The sequence below is a fragment of the Lutjanus erythropterus genome, chromosome 20, assembly GCF_056507025.1.
Source record: "Lutjanus erythropterus isolate fLutEry1 chromosome 20, fLutEry1.hap2, whole genome shotgun sequence".
NCBI classification, from domain to species: domain Eukaryota; kingdom Metazoa; phylum Chordata; class Actinopteri; order Lutjaniformes; family Lutjanidae; genus Lutjanus; species Lutjanus erythropterus.
The window spans coordinates 20589280-20605315 of NC_139336.1; the positions used below are offsets into that span (position 1 = coordinate 20589280).

A 16036-nucleotide genomic window follows, 5' to 3' on the forward strand; every position below is an offset into this window, starting at 1 on the left:
AGAGTGCAGACATAATTCAGAAACACAGAAAGAGAGGGGTATGAAACACAACAAAGGTCGCTGGCTGTAGGGATAATACGACATGAGTCCTAACCACGAAGAGTCTGTTAGTCTGTTACATAAAGCCCTATTACCGTAAAATATCAAGAAATTAAAAATATAAATCAATGCTTTGGTTTGTCTGATTTTGCTTTGTAAGTTGCTGGGTAAGTTCTTTCAGCTAAAACAATTTGTTGATCATTTTATTTGTCAAAAGAAAAATCAATATAATAACTAAAATCATTACTAAAATAATTCTGGGGGCCAAAGTGTCAAAATGAGACATAATTTCTGCTTCTAGCCTGTTAAGATTCAGTGATTTCCTTTATCTTATGTGATACTAAACTGAAAATCATTGGGTTTTGAACTGTTGGTCACACAAAATGACCAATTTCACAGTTGAAAATGTTACCCCGCACTTGAATCTGGGTCAGTTCTGGGACAGTAGAGAAACGATCTGTGACAATGGTTATTAAGTCTGAGACAGTTTATAGTAGAATTCAGGACAGTTGCAGGACACAGAGGAAAAAGGTCAATTTCAAGTCCTGCCATTATATACAACTCTTGTTTCTTTATAAAATAGAAAAAAATGTTTAAAAATGATAAATCAATATTATTTGCAGCCCTAAAATCTTGAAGCTCAAACCTACATCGTGCTCACCCCCGCTGAGCTGAAACTGACCAGTCTGAGAAGCCTGTGGGTGAAATGAGACCAGGCTGACCTTCACAAAGAGGTCAGAGCAGAACCAGGAGAATGATTTAAGCTTTAAGGGACGGCAGTGTCAATATGAGAGCCTTAATGTGAGTGTGTGTGTGCACAGCTTCTCCAGTGGGATGAGATAAAACGAGCCCTCACCACAGTGTTCCTCTGTGGCCGAGCTGAGCTCAAGATTTACAGCATTTCAGCAGACATCCGTCTCCCCTGCAGTGGCCATTGGCCCATGACATCTAAGAATTCCATCTAATGGAATTAACTTTTGCTTCCAACACAGAAATGTAATGAGGAACTCTTAAAAGAAACTCCTGCCTCTGGCTAAGCTGCCAGAGAGGCACAAAACAAAGGTCCCTGGCAGAGTTTAAATACCTTGTAAGATAATGGAGGAGCTTAGGCTAGTTGCCACTCGGTATAACAATGCAGTGCTGTTACTGACTCAACACTTGAGTTTATAACTGGATCTATTAGGAGAAGGCCTCTTTCTGCTTAGTATGTTTATAGAAACAGCTTAACTCTGTGCAGCTATCTCTAAGAGCAACACATTAAATCACAATCTTAGTTATCTGAGTAATAAAGTACAATGAAATGATTTTCTTTGCTGCTCTTTCACCTAAAATCTTAGACCGGATCAGATGCAAGTCAAGAGTGGACTCAGTGTGTGTTTAAAAAGCATAAAACCGTCAGCGTTTGTGGAGACAAAAACAATGTTTGAGCAACAAAAGCCCATCACGGTCTTCAGTAAATTTTGGCTGATAATCCCACAGTTAGGCTGGTCCCTGCAGAACCCCCCGCGAACTATTTTGTTTTGTTGCACAAGAATATACACACAGCCTCAAGCTAACCTCCGTGCCTATGAGCGGTTTTTGGTAATTTCCAAAAATGTGTTTCAGCATCAGCAAAAACCCAAAGATTGACGGCATTATGACAGACTGCAGTGCATGTGGTGAAGACCCTGAGGAGATTTGGAGGGCAGATTTTTTTTTTTCACAGACTCATATTGGCCAGAGCTGCAAACTAACAAACACACAAAGGGGGTTTGATGTGCAACTATGGCGGCCACTCAACAATCTGCACCCACGCAATTTTCTGTGAGCTTTAACACAAAAATGCAGACCCTAGGGGGGGAAAAAATAGACGTCTGCAACTAATTGACAAAATCAGAGGGTTGCCTGTCTTAGTGTCCATTAGCAGAGAATGTAGCACGGACCACCCTCTTAGACACTGTGTTCACACTTACAGCTCTGCGGTGGAAAAACTCGTGCACCTTATTGTGGTAAGATACATGTAGTATATTATCTACCACCAATAAATTCACAGTATAATGGGTAACAGTGACACACATCCATGTCAGTAAATCAGAGATCATACTTTTTTCCAGAGATAATTTTCCAGGACTTTTCCAGCACATTTTCAGTGATGGTCTGGACGGTATGACAGGGACGGGGATCAGATAGACCATACACCAATATGCCTTGATGGTCGTCTATGGCTGTAGCTTTTTCTGACATTTTATACACCAAACAACTCATTGATTAATAGAGAAAATAATCAACAATGAAATTAATCATTGCAACCCTAAATTGATCATAGAATATGCTCACACCATAATGCTCACCAATATTGCATAATGAATAACAATATCTAATAGTAATAGTATCTCCTTGCCTTGTTTTAATGCTTTGTTTAAATGTTATATTACAAATTCTATTATATTAAAATGACAGTTAAAATAATGTATCAATGTATGTAAATACTGTCAAACAATGTACAAAGACAAAACTGTTCATTTAAAGGCAAATACTAGATTTTTGATTTTTTTATGTTTGAAATAAAGTTTTGCCAACCTCCTCTTTATTGAGATAAATTACTTTTCTTCTTTTATAAACATGAATCCTTGAGCTTTTGAAATTGCATTTCAGAAACTGTTCACAGTGAGTTGTGAACCTGATTTATCTGTCCAAGTTGACGTCTGTTTCAAGAAATTCTCTCGAGGTGTTGTTGAGATATTGTGTTCATGAGAATGGGACGAACACAAGGTCACAGTGGCCTTGACCTTTGACATCCAAAATCTAATCAGATCATCCTTGAGTTCAAGTGAGCGTTAGCACCAAATTTCAAGAAATGCATTCATGGTGTTCCTGAGATATTACATTCACAAAAAAGGGATGGGCTTGAAGTTACAGTGATCTTGACCATCAAAACCTAATCAGTTCAATCTCGAGTCCAGGCAGATATTTGTGCCAAGTTTGAAGAAATTCCCTCAAGGAGTGGGAACATTTGCCCGATTTAACATGACATCAGATATAAACCATGCACACATTCAGTCTTTTATGCTAATACAGATACACAGACAGATAATTTTGTGAGATGAACAGATACAGAAAACAACATCTCTGTGCGCCCCCTGTACAGGGGAATAAAATATGCTCACATACCCTCCTGGAGTTCATCTGCAGCAGGTTTTGAACTCTCTTCTTTCCTTTGCTTTATGGCCTGTAGTTCCTTCTTCAGCTGCCGCGCCTCTTTCCGTAATTCATCACTGCGAGGAGGAGAAATGAGGTTGAAGAATTTAAACTCAACATACAGTATATAACTGTTATAAAGGATTACACCTGTAAGAACGATGACAGAGCAACAGGTTCACAGACAAAACTCTGTCATGATAAATGTATAGTGAGAAGTTTAAGTAGACTTTTGGCTCCGCTGGCTCCTGCTGTAAAATAAGCATATACATCATTTTAAAAAATGATATCAATACTCTCAACATTACTGGTCTTCACAAACAAACATCAATTGTTCTGAAACTTTATGTTTCTCAAAATTTAATGCTCATGGCTAATTATTTAGGTATATAAAACAAACATAAAACACTCTGTACACGTGTCAGAATGAAGAATGTACATTAAAAGCTTGTGTTACTCCAATAAATTTGATGGAGCCTTAATGCAGTAATTGTTCTCCCCTACAGGCTCCTGGAAAGCACCAGAAGGGGCGTTGAGGTTGAACAGACTCAAGCAGCGAGAAAAATGTCAATGTGTTTCTTATTTTGAGATGTCTAATTATCATTCAATCATTAAAAGTGTAAATTTTAACTGATTAAAAAGCAATCACTCAATAGTGCTAATAAAACAGATTTATCTGGTGCAGGAAAAAGTTCCAAGTCAAGAGCAAAAAGCCCCAAACCAAATTCCAAGTTATGATCACAAAGTCCCAAGTCAAGTCCCAAGACAGGAGTGGCAGGTCCTAAGTCAAAACCAACAAGTACAACATTAAATCCAATTTCAAAACCTTCAAGTCCCTAGTGAAGTCCCATGTCAAGACTGACTCCCAAATCAATGCCCAAGTCAGGACCGACATGTTCCCAATCAAGAAAAACAAGTCCCATTTCAAGTCAAAAATGTTCTGTTGTTAGTCTGAGTTTGAGTCTGACTGGAGTCACCTCTGTATAAGTAGATGCACGCTGTGAATATGTATGTAAAGCAGAGTACAACACCTTGGATGAAAGCCATGTGATATTATTGCACATTGTGCGCAATAAACCACATAAATGTCGTGTCACATGACATACACAACTGTCAAATTCTGTTTGCGGTGCAAGTAATGAAAAACTTTATACTTCCTTTCCTCAAGTGGCACAACATTAAGTATTACAGGCACTGCTCATGTCCAGCAACCCTTATAAACTGTTTAACTGGATGACAGAGGCAGGCCAAGGCACATCCTTGCTTCCTTGACTCAAGGTAGCGTCCTTTTTGGCAGGTGGCCCGAAGCCCAGCTCATGCAAGGCTAAATGCTAGAAGAAGACTGAACCGGGGCCAAGCAATGCTGATTATTGTTCCCTTTCACATGATTGAGACTACTGCCAGTTGCACAGCAGATATGTTATGTTAGGAAATGATAATATTTTTGTACTGCCTGACAGCCCTGTTTTTGTCCCATTCTCTTGCAGAGCCACAAAGCACAGGTAAGCTGCACAGTCTGGGCCCCTGGCCTAGAAACATGTGAGGCATCTCCAGACCAAACAATAGCAGCCTTTGTTTCTTACATCTGCTTCTCCGCACTGACATTCATTTATATCCTTTTCTTCTCTTTTATCTGGAACTTTCATTCTTCTGTTTCTAGTGCTCCAACACTCACGTTACCTTTGTTTAATTCCCTGACATCGTCTGTGGCAAAGCATTGAGGCATCAAACTGAGTGATATTTTAACTTTAAGTGCCTTGGCAGTTATTAAGAGCTGTGGCTGACTTGATGTCATGTCTCGTCCTCGTTAGATTCCCTGCTGCTCCCGAGGATACACATGAGGAATCAGTCAGACATACAGTTGTTAGTTCTCTTTTTTTTTTCCTGAAGAAAAAATGTTGCAGCTGAGTCCAAACTGAGTTGCCAAGAGCAGAACTGCTTGGCAGAGTCAGACTTGGCCTGTGTGAAGAAGTCGCCTGCTCAGCTCTGTCTAGAAGCAATGACAACAAACCTCTTTTCTGAGACACGCTATTTAAATACAGTATGGTAATGCTACTCAGATGTGACAATCCAGAGGTGGGCAAAATAATATAATAATTCAGAGACCATAGCTTCAATACACAATTTTACACAAGAGGAAAAGTAGAGTTGGTAAACTTGATATAATGTTTTGACTAGTCTACCTGGATCCAAGAAGCATACAGACATCCATCAAATGTAAACACAGCCAGTTTACCTTCTATTTAAAATGTTCCATAATTACTATAAATGGGCAAAATAACATGAAAATGAAGCCTGTCAAGTCAGCGGCTGTGTACATTTGACTCTTGTCGACTCTTACTTGCAACTTTGTTAGGTTAGTTTAACTCTCATCATGATTTTGAGACATTTTTGGTAAATTTGCTGTTATGACAAGCTATTTGTGTTCTAATATTTAAATTATTGAATTATGCTAAAGTTTCTCTTTGTATTATTCTGTGTAAGCGTTAGAGCACAGTTATATTGTTGTTTACGCCAGGTGATTTTGCCATAATGCAATTCAGTGCACGTGAGCAAAAAGTTTGGGGAAAATGTGGTAATAATAAGAAATCTGCAGAGAAGATGCAATGGGAATATGCGCCATAGGAGTGAATTAGAGCATCAGGCTGATAATGGATTGGACTGAGATGCAAGCTGGATCATGTGTTGTGACGCTGTAATTAATATTCAATAAATATTTGTTAAAGTTTATCTGCTTCATTCAAGTGTGCATTCGTTGGCTTTTCAGAAGACATAATTCAAAAGAGTCAAAACAAAGTATTCTGCAGACTAATTGGCCTCGGAACTTGGAGCATGGTGAAACAGCCACTACAAATATTTTACATGTTAATTCCTCTCATAATAATAGTCTAAATGACTACTACAAAGGCAGCTACACACACTGTATTAGTCGTTAATGTAAATATCAATTACTGTAGTAGCAGGCTATTTGTCAGCGTTAACAGAGGTTGAATAAATTGCCATATTTGCCAGTTTTTTAAAGGAAAAACAAAACAAGACAAAAGAGTCAAAAAAGAGTCAAAGCAGAAAAGGCAGAGAGATCCTGACTTTTAGTCCTAAGAATGGCTCAAGCTTCAAAAGTGCAAACTCACCGTGACTCATTGGTTTGTGGATGATGCTTTTGAAACCAAAGTTGCCATCTTGTTTTTTTGGTAACCAAAATGGACATATTTGGACAAGAGTGTGGGTTGGGGAGTTGGGGAGGATACACAAGGCCACTAGGGGTGTCAAGATTTTTCAAATCCATGATTCAATTTGACTTTCCATTTTAAGGTGACCATTCAATTGATTTTACCATTTAAACATTCTTTTTTTTTTGCACTGATAGTTATGCCATTGTTAGACTATCAAGTCTTAATTTGTAAAGATCAGCAGATCATTGGTTTTGTGGTGTGACAACAATCATTTATATTTTAACCTCTTCTTTAAAAAACATAGTCTATATGGTATAAAGTGTGATGTAACAGCCACTGTACTATGTTGCCTCTGAAGTGCTGAATTTATCTTCGGACAAGTGCCAGACACCACAAGTAAGTGTAAGGTGAGGAGAAGAAAAGTAGATTCTGCTTTTGATTTTTTTTAATCTGAAAGCTAATTTTGATTGATTCACAATTTAATATTTAAATTGTGACACCCCTAACTGCTACTACTCTATCCTGATTGGATTCGACTGAGAACCTGAGGTAGGAACTTGTCAATCACAAGGTAGACATGCCCTAAAGCATGCCCTGTTTTATCATCTAATTTATTCTAAATAGCAAAATTTACAAAATGAACATCACGCTGTATTGAAGAAGGCTCAAAACTAGCAGCTGAGGCCATAAACTAATTATAGGAAATGTTTACAGTGGTCATAAAATCAAGCGAGAAGTAGGGTCATTTTCTCATAAGCTTACATACAATTGGACTATTTTTTGCAACCAGTCCCCCCCTGCCCCCTACTAGCAAACTCAAATTATGCAAGTTTAAGGCACTTCCATTCTGGCTTCACTTTTCAAACCAGGAAGCTCTGTCGACTATTTATAATGGTTAAATGGTAAGAACCAGTAGAGTTCAAGAGCATGTATAAGCTTTTAAGTGAACAGACAAAATTACTGTGGTATTAGTAGTGAATGCTGCAAAATAATGCAATATGTCAAAAATCATGTTGCTAAAATGGCAAGAAAAACAGCAGTCACAAGTAGATGCTTAATTGGATTATTGCTCTCATGACCTTAATAATAATCTGAATCAATACCTGAGTCTAAAAAGAAGGACTGAACATTATACGCTTGTCCTATTTTATTAAATTATATTATATGGTATTTGTATGCAGTGTTTTTGTTTTTTTTTTTTACATCCCCTTTATAAACAGTATAGATCTGCACTGTTTCATGCATCATTTTATCCTCTACTTGCCCAGTTCAGAAAGGCTTTCTTAACGTGACTTCTGTGTTTTAACTACCGAGTCGAGAATGACGCAATCCTCTCACTTGAAGACAGTCCAGCCTCTTCACCAGGACTGAGAGGTGAGGGTTTTTCTATGCATATATTCTACAGTGAGGAACGCTTTGGACTGAATGATCATTTCTGCCTGCCTTGACATGCTGCCACTTGGAAAACAAGAGACGTTTCCAAGGCAACAGCCAAACAATCGGCTCCACAGCCCCGGTGCCAATAAAGAGAAAGAGGCCAGAAAGGACAGGAAAAGCCCCAACAACACCTGTTAAGACACACCTCGAGGCTCAGCAAATTCCTCTCAAGACCCTCACATCACAACACTACAAATTATTTTGTTTCTGCACACTTAAGAAGAATGATGTGAGAACCACATTCTTGACTAGACTGGATAAATCACAATTTGTTGAGCTACGGCCAGAATATATTCAAGATTTTTATTTAGGCTGATACCATTATCAGTATTTAAGATTTAAAAAAATCTGATGATGACATATTGGCCAAATAGTTTTGTCTTAACGTGAGCATTAATTCAATTTAGTTTTATTTGTATAGTGCCAAATCATTACAGAGTTATCTCAGGGCAGTTGTCATATAGGGCTCCAACTAGCGGTTATTTTCATAGTCAGTTAAGCTGTTGATTATTTTTACAATTAATCGATTAATAGATGTTTTAAAATGTCAGAAAATGCTTCCCAAAGTCTAAGATGACTTCTTAAAATGTCTTGTTTTGTCCATAATCCAAAGATATTCCATTTACAATTAGAGAGGAATAAAGAAACCAGAAAATATTCACATTTAAGAAGCTGAAATCAGAGAATTTTGAGAATTTTTTCCTTAAAAAATTACTCACACCGATTAATCAAATATTGAAATAGTTAGCGATTAATGTAATAATCAGTTAATAATTGATTTACTTCTTAATCACTGCAGCTTGATTAGTTCCCGCCAAGAGCAAGCACTGAGACAACTGTGGTGAGGAAAAACTTCTTTTAACAGGAAGAAACCTCAAACAGAGCTACAATCTTAAACATAACAAAAACATTTTTTATGAGACCACTTAGATTTTGTAATTTATGAATTGTGACCAAGATATGTTGTGAGGAAGACATTCTACAGTGGAAAAAACAGCCAGTGCTCTCTGGTGGACAAACTATGTAATGATGGTACTGTTCCAATGATTTTCCAGCATGTCTTTAGCATTTCTTTACTGCAACATATGGACAATATTAATATACTGTATCTGTCTAAATCTGTATCATGTGGGGCACGTAGCCGAGTCATAAATCAGCATCAGAATCGGTTTTATAGCAAAGCAGGTTTTTCTCTATTCATGCGTGTATAAATTACACAAAGTAAAACCTACATTTACAAAGGAATAGAAGTTAAGTTTAATATGTGGAAAATGCCATTTTTATTAGTTATGTTGTTGCTTATGATGCTACAGTAGTGACTTCCTGTTTACACAGCTGATTGCTTTCAATTGGGCGTTGCTACAGATGTTTCCTTGCAAACAGTTTACACATGATTCAGGTCTTTAGAAGCCAAGATGTTTTTCAAGAATTCAAAGTGCAATCTGATTTAGAAAATCAAAGCTGATAGTTACTAAAATTGTTGGATTCATTGGATTTTTTTAAAATGTATTTTTGCTTAATAAATAATAGATTTTGGAATAGCTGGTGCAATCCGGTCAAGGTGAAGTGAGCATTCATAACTAAAGTTCAAAGAAGAATTACATTTCATTCAGGGTAGGTGAATAGCAACATGTGAAGGATGAAAGAAAAGATGGAAAAATAGGATTTGGAGGAGTTAGTGGAGTGTGCCCTCACTATCTGCCCCTTATCTCCAAACGACACATCTGTCTATCCATCCATTGAATACAAATCTCTGTGTGTCAGCAGGAGAGGGGACTCTGGTGATCATTTAAAAACATTAGGCCAAGACTGAAAAGCCACTAAGATGCTGTCATTAGTTGCCAGATAAACAGACCTCAACGGGCAAAGCTATAATGAGTCCTTTTTGTGAATCCCCTACCAGTCCCAGTGGCTTGGCTCTACACTTGGGGGCTGCCAGCTACTGTCACTCTTTCAGAAAATTCAAAAAAAGTGAAACCCAGAGAGCTGTGGATGATTAACTTTTCATAAAGAAAGCATATGAAGTGATTGGCAGGAGACCAAGAACTCTCTCATGATTCAGAACCTTGCATTTAATGCTCCAGTGTCTGGCAGGAGTCTGAGGCTGACACAGGAATTCGACAACCTTAAAAATAGTCCAGTGATGACTGTATGGTTCATCAAAAATTCAATCGTTTTCCAAAATGCACAAGCGGGCAGGCGTGCTTGCCTTTTTTGGATTTCTCTGTATTCTCATTTTCCAGCTTTCAAGTGACTTTAAAAAACGTAATAAGTGATAAAGTCAAACTGTTTTAAGTTAACATACAGCCGCAGTATGATTGCAATGAGTAAAATCTAACACCTAGGTCTTATTTAGAGTAAGTACACCACAAGGATGGCAGCAGCAGCAGCTTCTCCCTGCTATGGTGGACTCAACACCAGTCTAACGGCTGAGCAAGTGATGTGGATGAATGTGCTAGAATAACAAGATGGCTGGGTGAACTCCCCTCAGGGGGCACTCCATGGCTTGGTCAAAAGCCAAGGAGAACTGTGAGCTGGAGTGGAGGAATCCAACCTCAACACAGGAATTTGCATGACTTTGCAGAGTGATCTAGACCAACACATTACCCACGCAGTGGACCAAGGTTCCTCTTTTAGAGCGGCTTATCTGCCTCGCAATTATCGACTATATCCTTTGGCCTTCTATTAGTTAGTCATGATGGAACAAAGTAATAAATCATGTACAACAACAATTAAAACAAAACTGGTTCATTGTGTAAAACATAAATAAAAACAGAATGCAATGGTTTGTAAAAAAAAAAAACTTTCAATTGAATACAGTACAAAGACATGGTATTTAATGTTCAAACTGATAAACTTTATCGTTTATTGTAAATACTTTTTCTGAATTACTTAAATCACCTTTTCTTTTAACAACACTCAGTAAGTGTTTGGGAACTGAGGACACTTGTTGCTGAGATTGTGAAAGAAAAATTCTTTCCAATTCTTGCTTGACATACAACCTCATTGCTCAACAGTTCAGGGTCTCTGTTGTCGTATTTTGTGCTTCATAATGCATCACACATTTTCAATGGGAGACAGGTCTGGACCGCAGGCAGGTCAGTCTAGTACCTGAACTCTTTTACTACAAAGCCACTCTGTTGGAACACATGCAGAATACGTCTTAGATAGATCTCGCTGAAATAAGCAGAGATGTCTCTGAAAATGACATAGATGGCAGCATATGTCGCTCCAAAACCTGTGTGCATCTTTCAGCATTAATGGGGCCTTCACAGATGCTGACTTTTGAAGTTAGCACTGGTAAAAATCTGGATTGTTCTTTTCTTCTTTGACACAGTGTCCATGATTACGAACAACAATTTGAAGCGTGGACTCGTCAGGTGACAGCACACTTTTTCCACTTTGAGTCTTAACAAATATATACACTAGTATATTTACAAAAAACAAAGTTAATCAGTTTTAACATTAATCATTTTGTCTTTGTACAATATTCAATTGAATATAGGTCAAAAAGGATTTGCAAACCAGTTTATTCTGTTTTTATTCACATTTTCTATAACATCCCAACTTTTGTGGAATTGGGGTTGAAGAATATCAAGTCTTCTTTTGTCATTTATATCAGTTACATTTAGTTGCAAATTTTCTATCCCTCTTAAAAAATGTACTTGTTTGAGAGTAAAAAACACAGTAAATGTGCACACTGCCAAATGTTGACGTTGATCACAGTCCAAGTGGTGTTCTGCTGTTTTTTATTCATTTTCAAAAAGCCTTAACCCCCTCATCCTAGACATGCATCGCTGTCTGGAACTGTTTCCAGCGAGCAAGTGCCCCATATGGGGCAGACATGCTACAGTGGGCCAGAGATGTGTAAACCTGGCAGTTCCAAAACATACACAATCCGGCTGCCAAGAACTGGATTATCTCAAGCAGTTTTCTGCACAAAAGCAGCGCCGAATGCTTTCTTGATCTCTGCAACCTTTCCCTGCGAACGCGTTGGGTTATGACCGATGACAAGAGACAGGTGCAGCCAATTAATAGAGAGTGACGCAGCGTCCGGGTACGGCCACTTGGGCAGGATAATTAGTGTCTGATGTCCCATTTAAGTTACACTGTCCACAAGGCTGGAAGAATTATTTCTTAAAGAGCAATGTGGCAAAAGACCAAATCCAGAAACAATAAGATGAAAACTAGAACCGTAACGATTAGATTATTAATCACTGACAAACATTTATTATATCAAACTATTTTAATGATCAATTTATGGTTTTAGTTATTTTCTAAGCAAAAACATTTTCTGGCTGCAGTTTCTCTGCTTTTCTCTGTTTTATATTATTGCAAACTAAATGTCTTTGGTTTTTGGACTCTTGGTCGGAAAAAACAAAACATTTAAAGATGTCTTGGGATCCTGGAAATTGTACTGGACATTTTTCACTAGTTTCAGACATTCTACAGTCTAAATGATTTAACTAGAAAACAATCAGCAGATTAATCAATTATAAAGACTGTATAATTGTTAGTGGCAGCTCTAATTAAGACACACTTGGGTGCCAGAGGGAGCACAAACTGATTTTTCAGAGCGCTACAGGACTCTGACACCAAAAAATGTGTCACAGTTGACAAGATTTTACATTCCTGACAACAATAATGGTACAGTATTCACACATAAAGCTAAGAAATTACACCATATTATTTTTTTTCACTGTCTTTGAGTGGAATCATATCTGATCCAGGCATTTCGTTGTTCCAAAGAAACTTTGTACAATTAATGATTCAGAGCAAGATGTAATTAAAAACTAACGAAATGTTTCAGGTTAAATGACAAGTTGAGAGAAAATGAATCTGCAACTAGTTTGATGAGCAATTTGTCTTTTTTTGGGGGTAATTGTTGTCACGTTATTTTGCTAATTTAAATGTCTGAGCCACTGCTCAGGGAGAGACTATTAACACCTGCTGAGGCGATGACCAAGCAAGAGGAAAACAGCCTGTACAGTGTGAATATTTTCACATCTAGCGCTGTGAATTAAGGATTTATTCTGACCAAACCAGAGTTGCTGATTGCTGGCACAGTGGGAAGACTAACCAGGCTGGTTTTGGTTAGTTTTATTTTGTTTTTCTGTTTTATAAATGAAATGGGTTTACAACGAGTTAACAGCAATTAAGCCTGTTTTAGTTTGGTAAAAGAGAGAAACTTGGATTCAGAGGATATGCCGTTGTATTTTTCAGTTTAATAAGGTAATTAAGTGTAAGATTTTTTTCGATTCCTGAACATTTTGAGTATGAAGTTTACTTAACTCGCTGCTTGCACACACCTCGAAATAATTACTAGTTCTTAAGTTTTGTTTTACACATAAGATTGGTCTCATGTAATGCAAAATAATGCACAACAGATGATTTGTTTGAACATTACTTTGATTCTTTCTTAGCAATTTTGCATGCGTTTGCTAATTCCAGTATCGGAAATGCCTCCAAGTCGGCCAAAATGCTGGATCGAGTAGCAGCAAGTACACAAGTCTGTACACAGATCTGATATTACGTAATTTATTAGCCCAGAAACAGGACCCTGTTACTTCCCAGCAGCATCCTGAATGCCTTTTTTGTTTTGTTTTTTTTACTTGAGCCAGGTCATACAACTATGATAGCAATCATGTCAGACCCATACAGGGTGAGTACTATATAGCTGTTAGTAATAAGAATTAAAATATACATATTTTTAACACATTGTGGTTGTACTGGTATTCTGTATTGGCCTAAATGTAGGGATTGGAACCTGTATAGAGAAGGAAAATTGGAACATCTCAAATTTTTATTGGTATTGGGAAATATCCTTACTATAATATTGTGATAATAATTTTAACCATCTCCTCCCACTATTCTCTCTCTCTCTCTCTCTCATGCACACACACACACACACTTACACGCACAGTTAATGTAGTTATTATTTTAATGACATAGTGTAAAGATACATCATGTGGATGCTGTGATAACCTCGATGGCACTATTAGCACCTATCTTTAACCACTCTTCATTCTGTTCATACTGTATACACACCATATATAAGTATGTGATAACAAGTGATATAAATAACAGGAAGTGCTGCGTTGTCATTATCTCCAGCCTGCAGTAACTGAAAAGCGATTACCAGAGACAGCAGAGGGAGCCAGGCCCTGCTCGCAGAAGTTGCTCACACTGTGTCCCACAGCCATATGGAAGCGTTTTGCTTCTCCAGTCATGCCCCGTCGGGTTTAACAAAAGTGGCGACTACCACATACACTGCTTTTGGGACTTCATTCAGTAGTGTCTTTTATGAAGCAACCCCCCTAAAGAGGCCTACTTCAAACACAGCAAAGACCAGACGTGATCAATAGTAGCATAAAAGAAGTGTCAAACTGTGAGCACGAAAGCTTAACCAGCCTTACCAACAACATCAAACATCACAGCGAGGAGAGACAAACTGAGTATAAATACAATCTCTTTTGATCGATTGTGACTCTTTTCTTGGTTCAGGTACAGTGCACCGTTATCTGGCAACGTGCTCATGAATGTGAACAAGTCCAAGCATTTTGCAATCATGGAATAGTGCAGTGGAATATCATCTGGCTGCTGGAGAGCGGCGTAAGATAGTTTTGACCTGATGTAAAAACTATTTTGGTTTCAGGGAGACTCCTAATTTCAAGGTTGTCTCAGCAGCCTTGACTTTGAGGAAAAAAAGATACAATCAGCTTTGCGAATTTTCCTCCAGCTGGAGGCCTGAGCACAATGCAGACCAAAGAACTGGCCTTCACACAGAGTACATACTGTTTGTCAATTATTATTGTTTACTTGGATGATTTTTGGAGCAATTTAAAAAAAACTGATTCTTAGTTATGTAGCTAGTCTCTTGAAAGATTACGAATCAAAGCAAAAAGTCAGTAATCGTAATGTTATTACATTATGATGATAATCAAATCTTGTGTAGAAATAATGATGCATATAGATGCATCAATAATCATTTTATAATTAGGGTGTAGCTCTGTCAATCAAACTGGAATTGAACTGTGAGTTTCCCACCCCAGTTACAAGGCAACAGCTACTCTTCCTGGGGTCCACGTTCAGATCATGATGTACACATATTAGGAATCGCTTCTCCTTGGCATGATCAGATATCAATTCAAAACATTCCAAAATTGATCCTTTAATATATGTCTTTTCTCCTGTGGATGTGTGGTACAACCTGCATTTTTCAAAAAAATCCAAAATAAAAATCTAAATGAAGAATTCACATCAGAAAATAAAATACTTTGCTTTGTTCGAAGGGGGCGGGGGATTCTGTAGGCGAGCTGCCCCTGCCTAAACAATGCTAGGGGAAACTATTAATGTTACTGCTTTGAGGTCAATTCTTATGGTTAACATTAATACTTTCTAATGCACCAAGTTAGAGAGTGTTTACAGCATTTGTTCTCTGAGAATCTCCTCCATGTTCAAGTAAAATTGGTATTACAACTGAAATATCCCTAACCCGAATCAATATCAGATTGAAACCTAATGAAGTGAATGGAATTGATTTGGGAAATATGAATTGATACGGGAAATATGAATTGATACCAAGCCCTAATACACATGCTTTCACACACATGAATACTCAATCAAAACTTTATCCATTTATCTCTACTGGGTATACATAAATACATACCAGAGGTGTTGGACTCGAGTCATTAGACTTAAGTCCAAACCAACAGACCTCTTATTCAACTTGGACGTTAATACCAATGACTTATGACTTCTCTTGGGCTTTAGCTGTTCATCTTTAAAATACTTTAAATCTTGCCCCAAGATTAAATATTAAAAAGTCTGTATTTAAAAAAGAGCCATGAATCAATCAAGTTGCTGGAGAGAACCACAAAGAACATCACGTTTCTGAGCACCAGTTGGAAAAAACATGATCATACAGTTTGCAAAAAAAATTATTATCTTCTTGTTTAATAAATTAGTTGTTGTGATCCATACAATGTCAGATAATGGTGAAAAATGTTGATCACTGTTTCCCAAAGCCCAAGATGTTTTGTCCAAAACCCAAAGATATTCATTTTATGGTCATAAAGGAGTCAAGAAACCAGATATATTCACATTTAAGAAGCTGGAATCAGAACACTTTCTTTAAAAAAAAATATGAAAACTGATTAATTATCAAAATAATTGGCAATTAATTTAATAATCAATTAATTGATTAATTG

At 37.4% G+C, this 16036-nt stretch overlaps 1 protein-coding gene across 1 annotated transcript in view; it reads right to left on the minus strand.

Annotated features, from left to right (window-relative positions):
• The window catches only part of cwc27 (CWC27 spliceosome associated cyclophilin), a 39326-nt gene that overhangs the window by 13820 nt on the left and 9470 nt on the right, over positions 1-16036 (minus strand). Inside the window, exon 11 of the mRNA XM_084746664.1 lies at positions 3190-3293. Within this exon, the coding sequence (XP_084602790.1) occupies positions 3190-3293 (104 nt within the window). The remainder of the gene's footprint in view (positions 1-3189; positions 3294-16036) is intronic.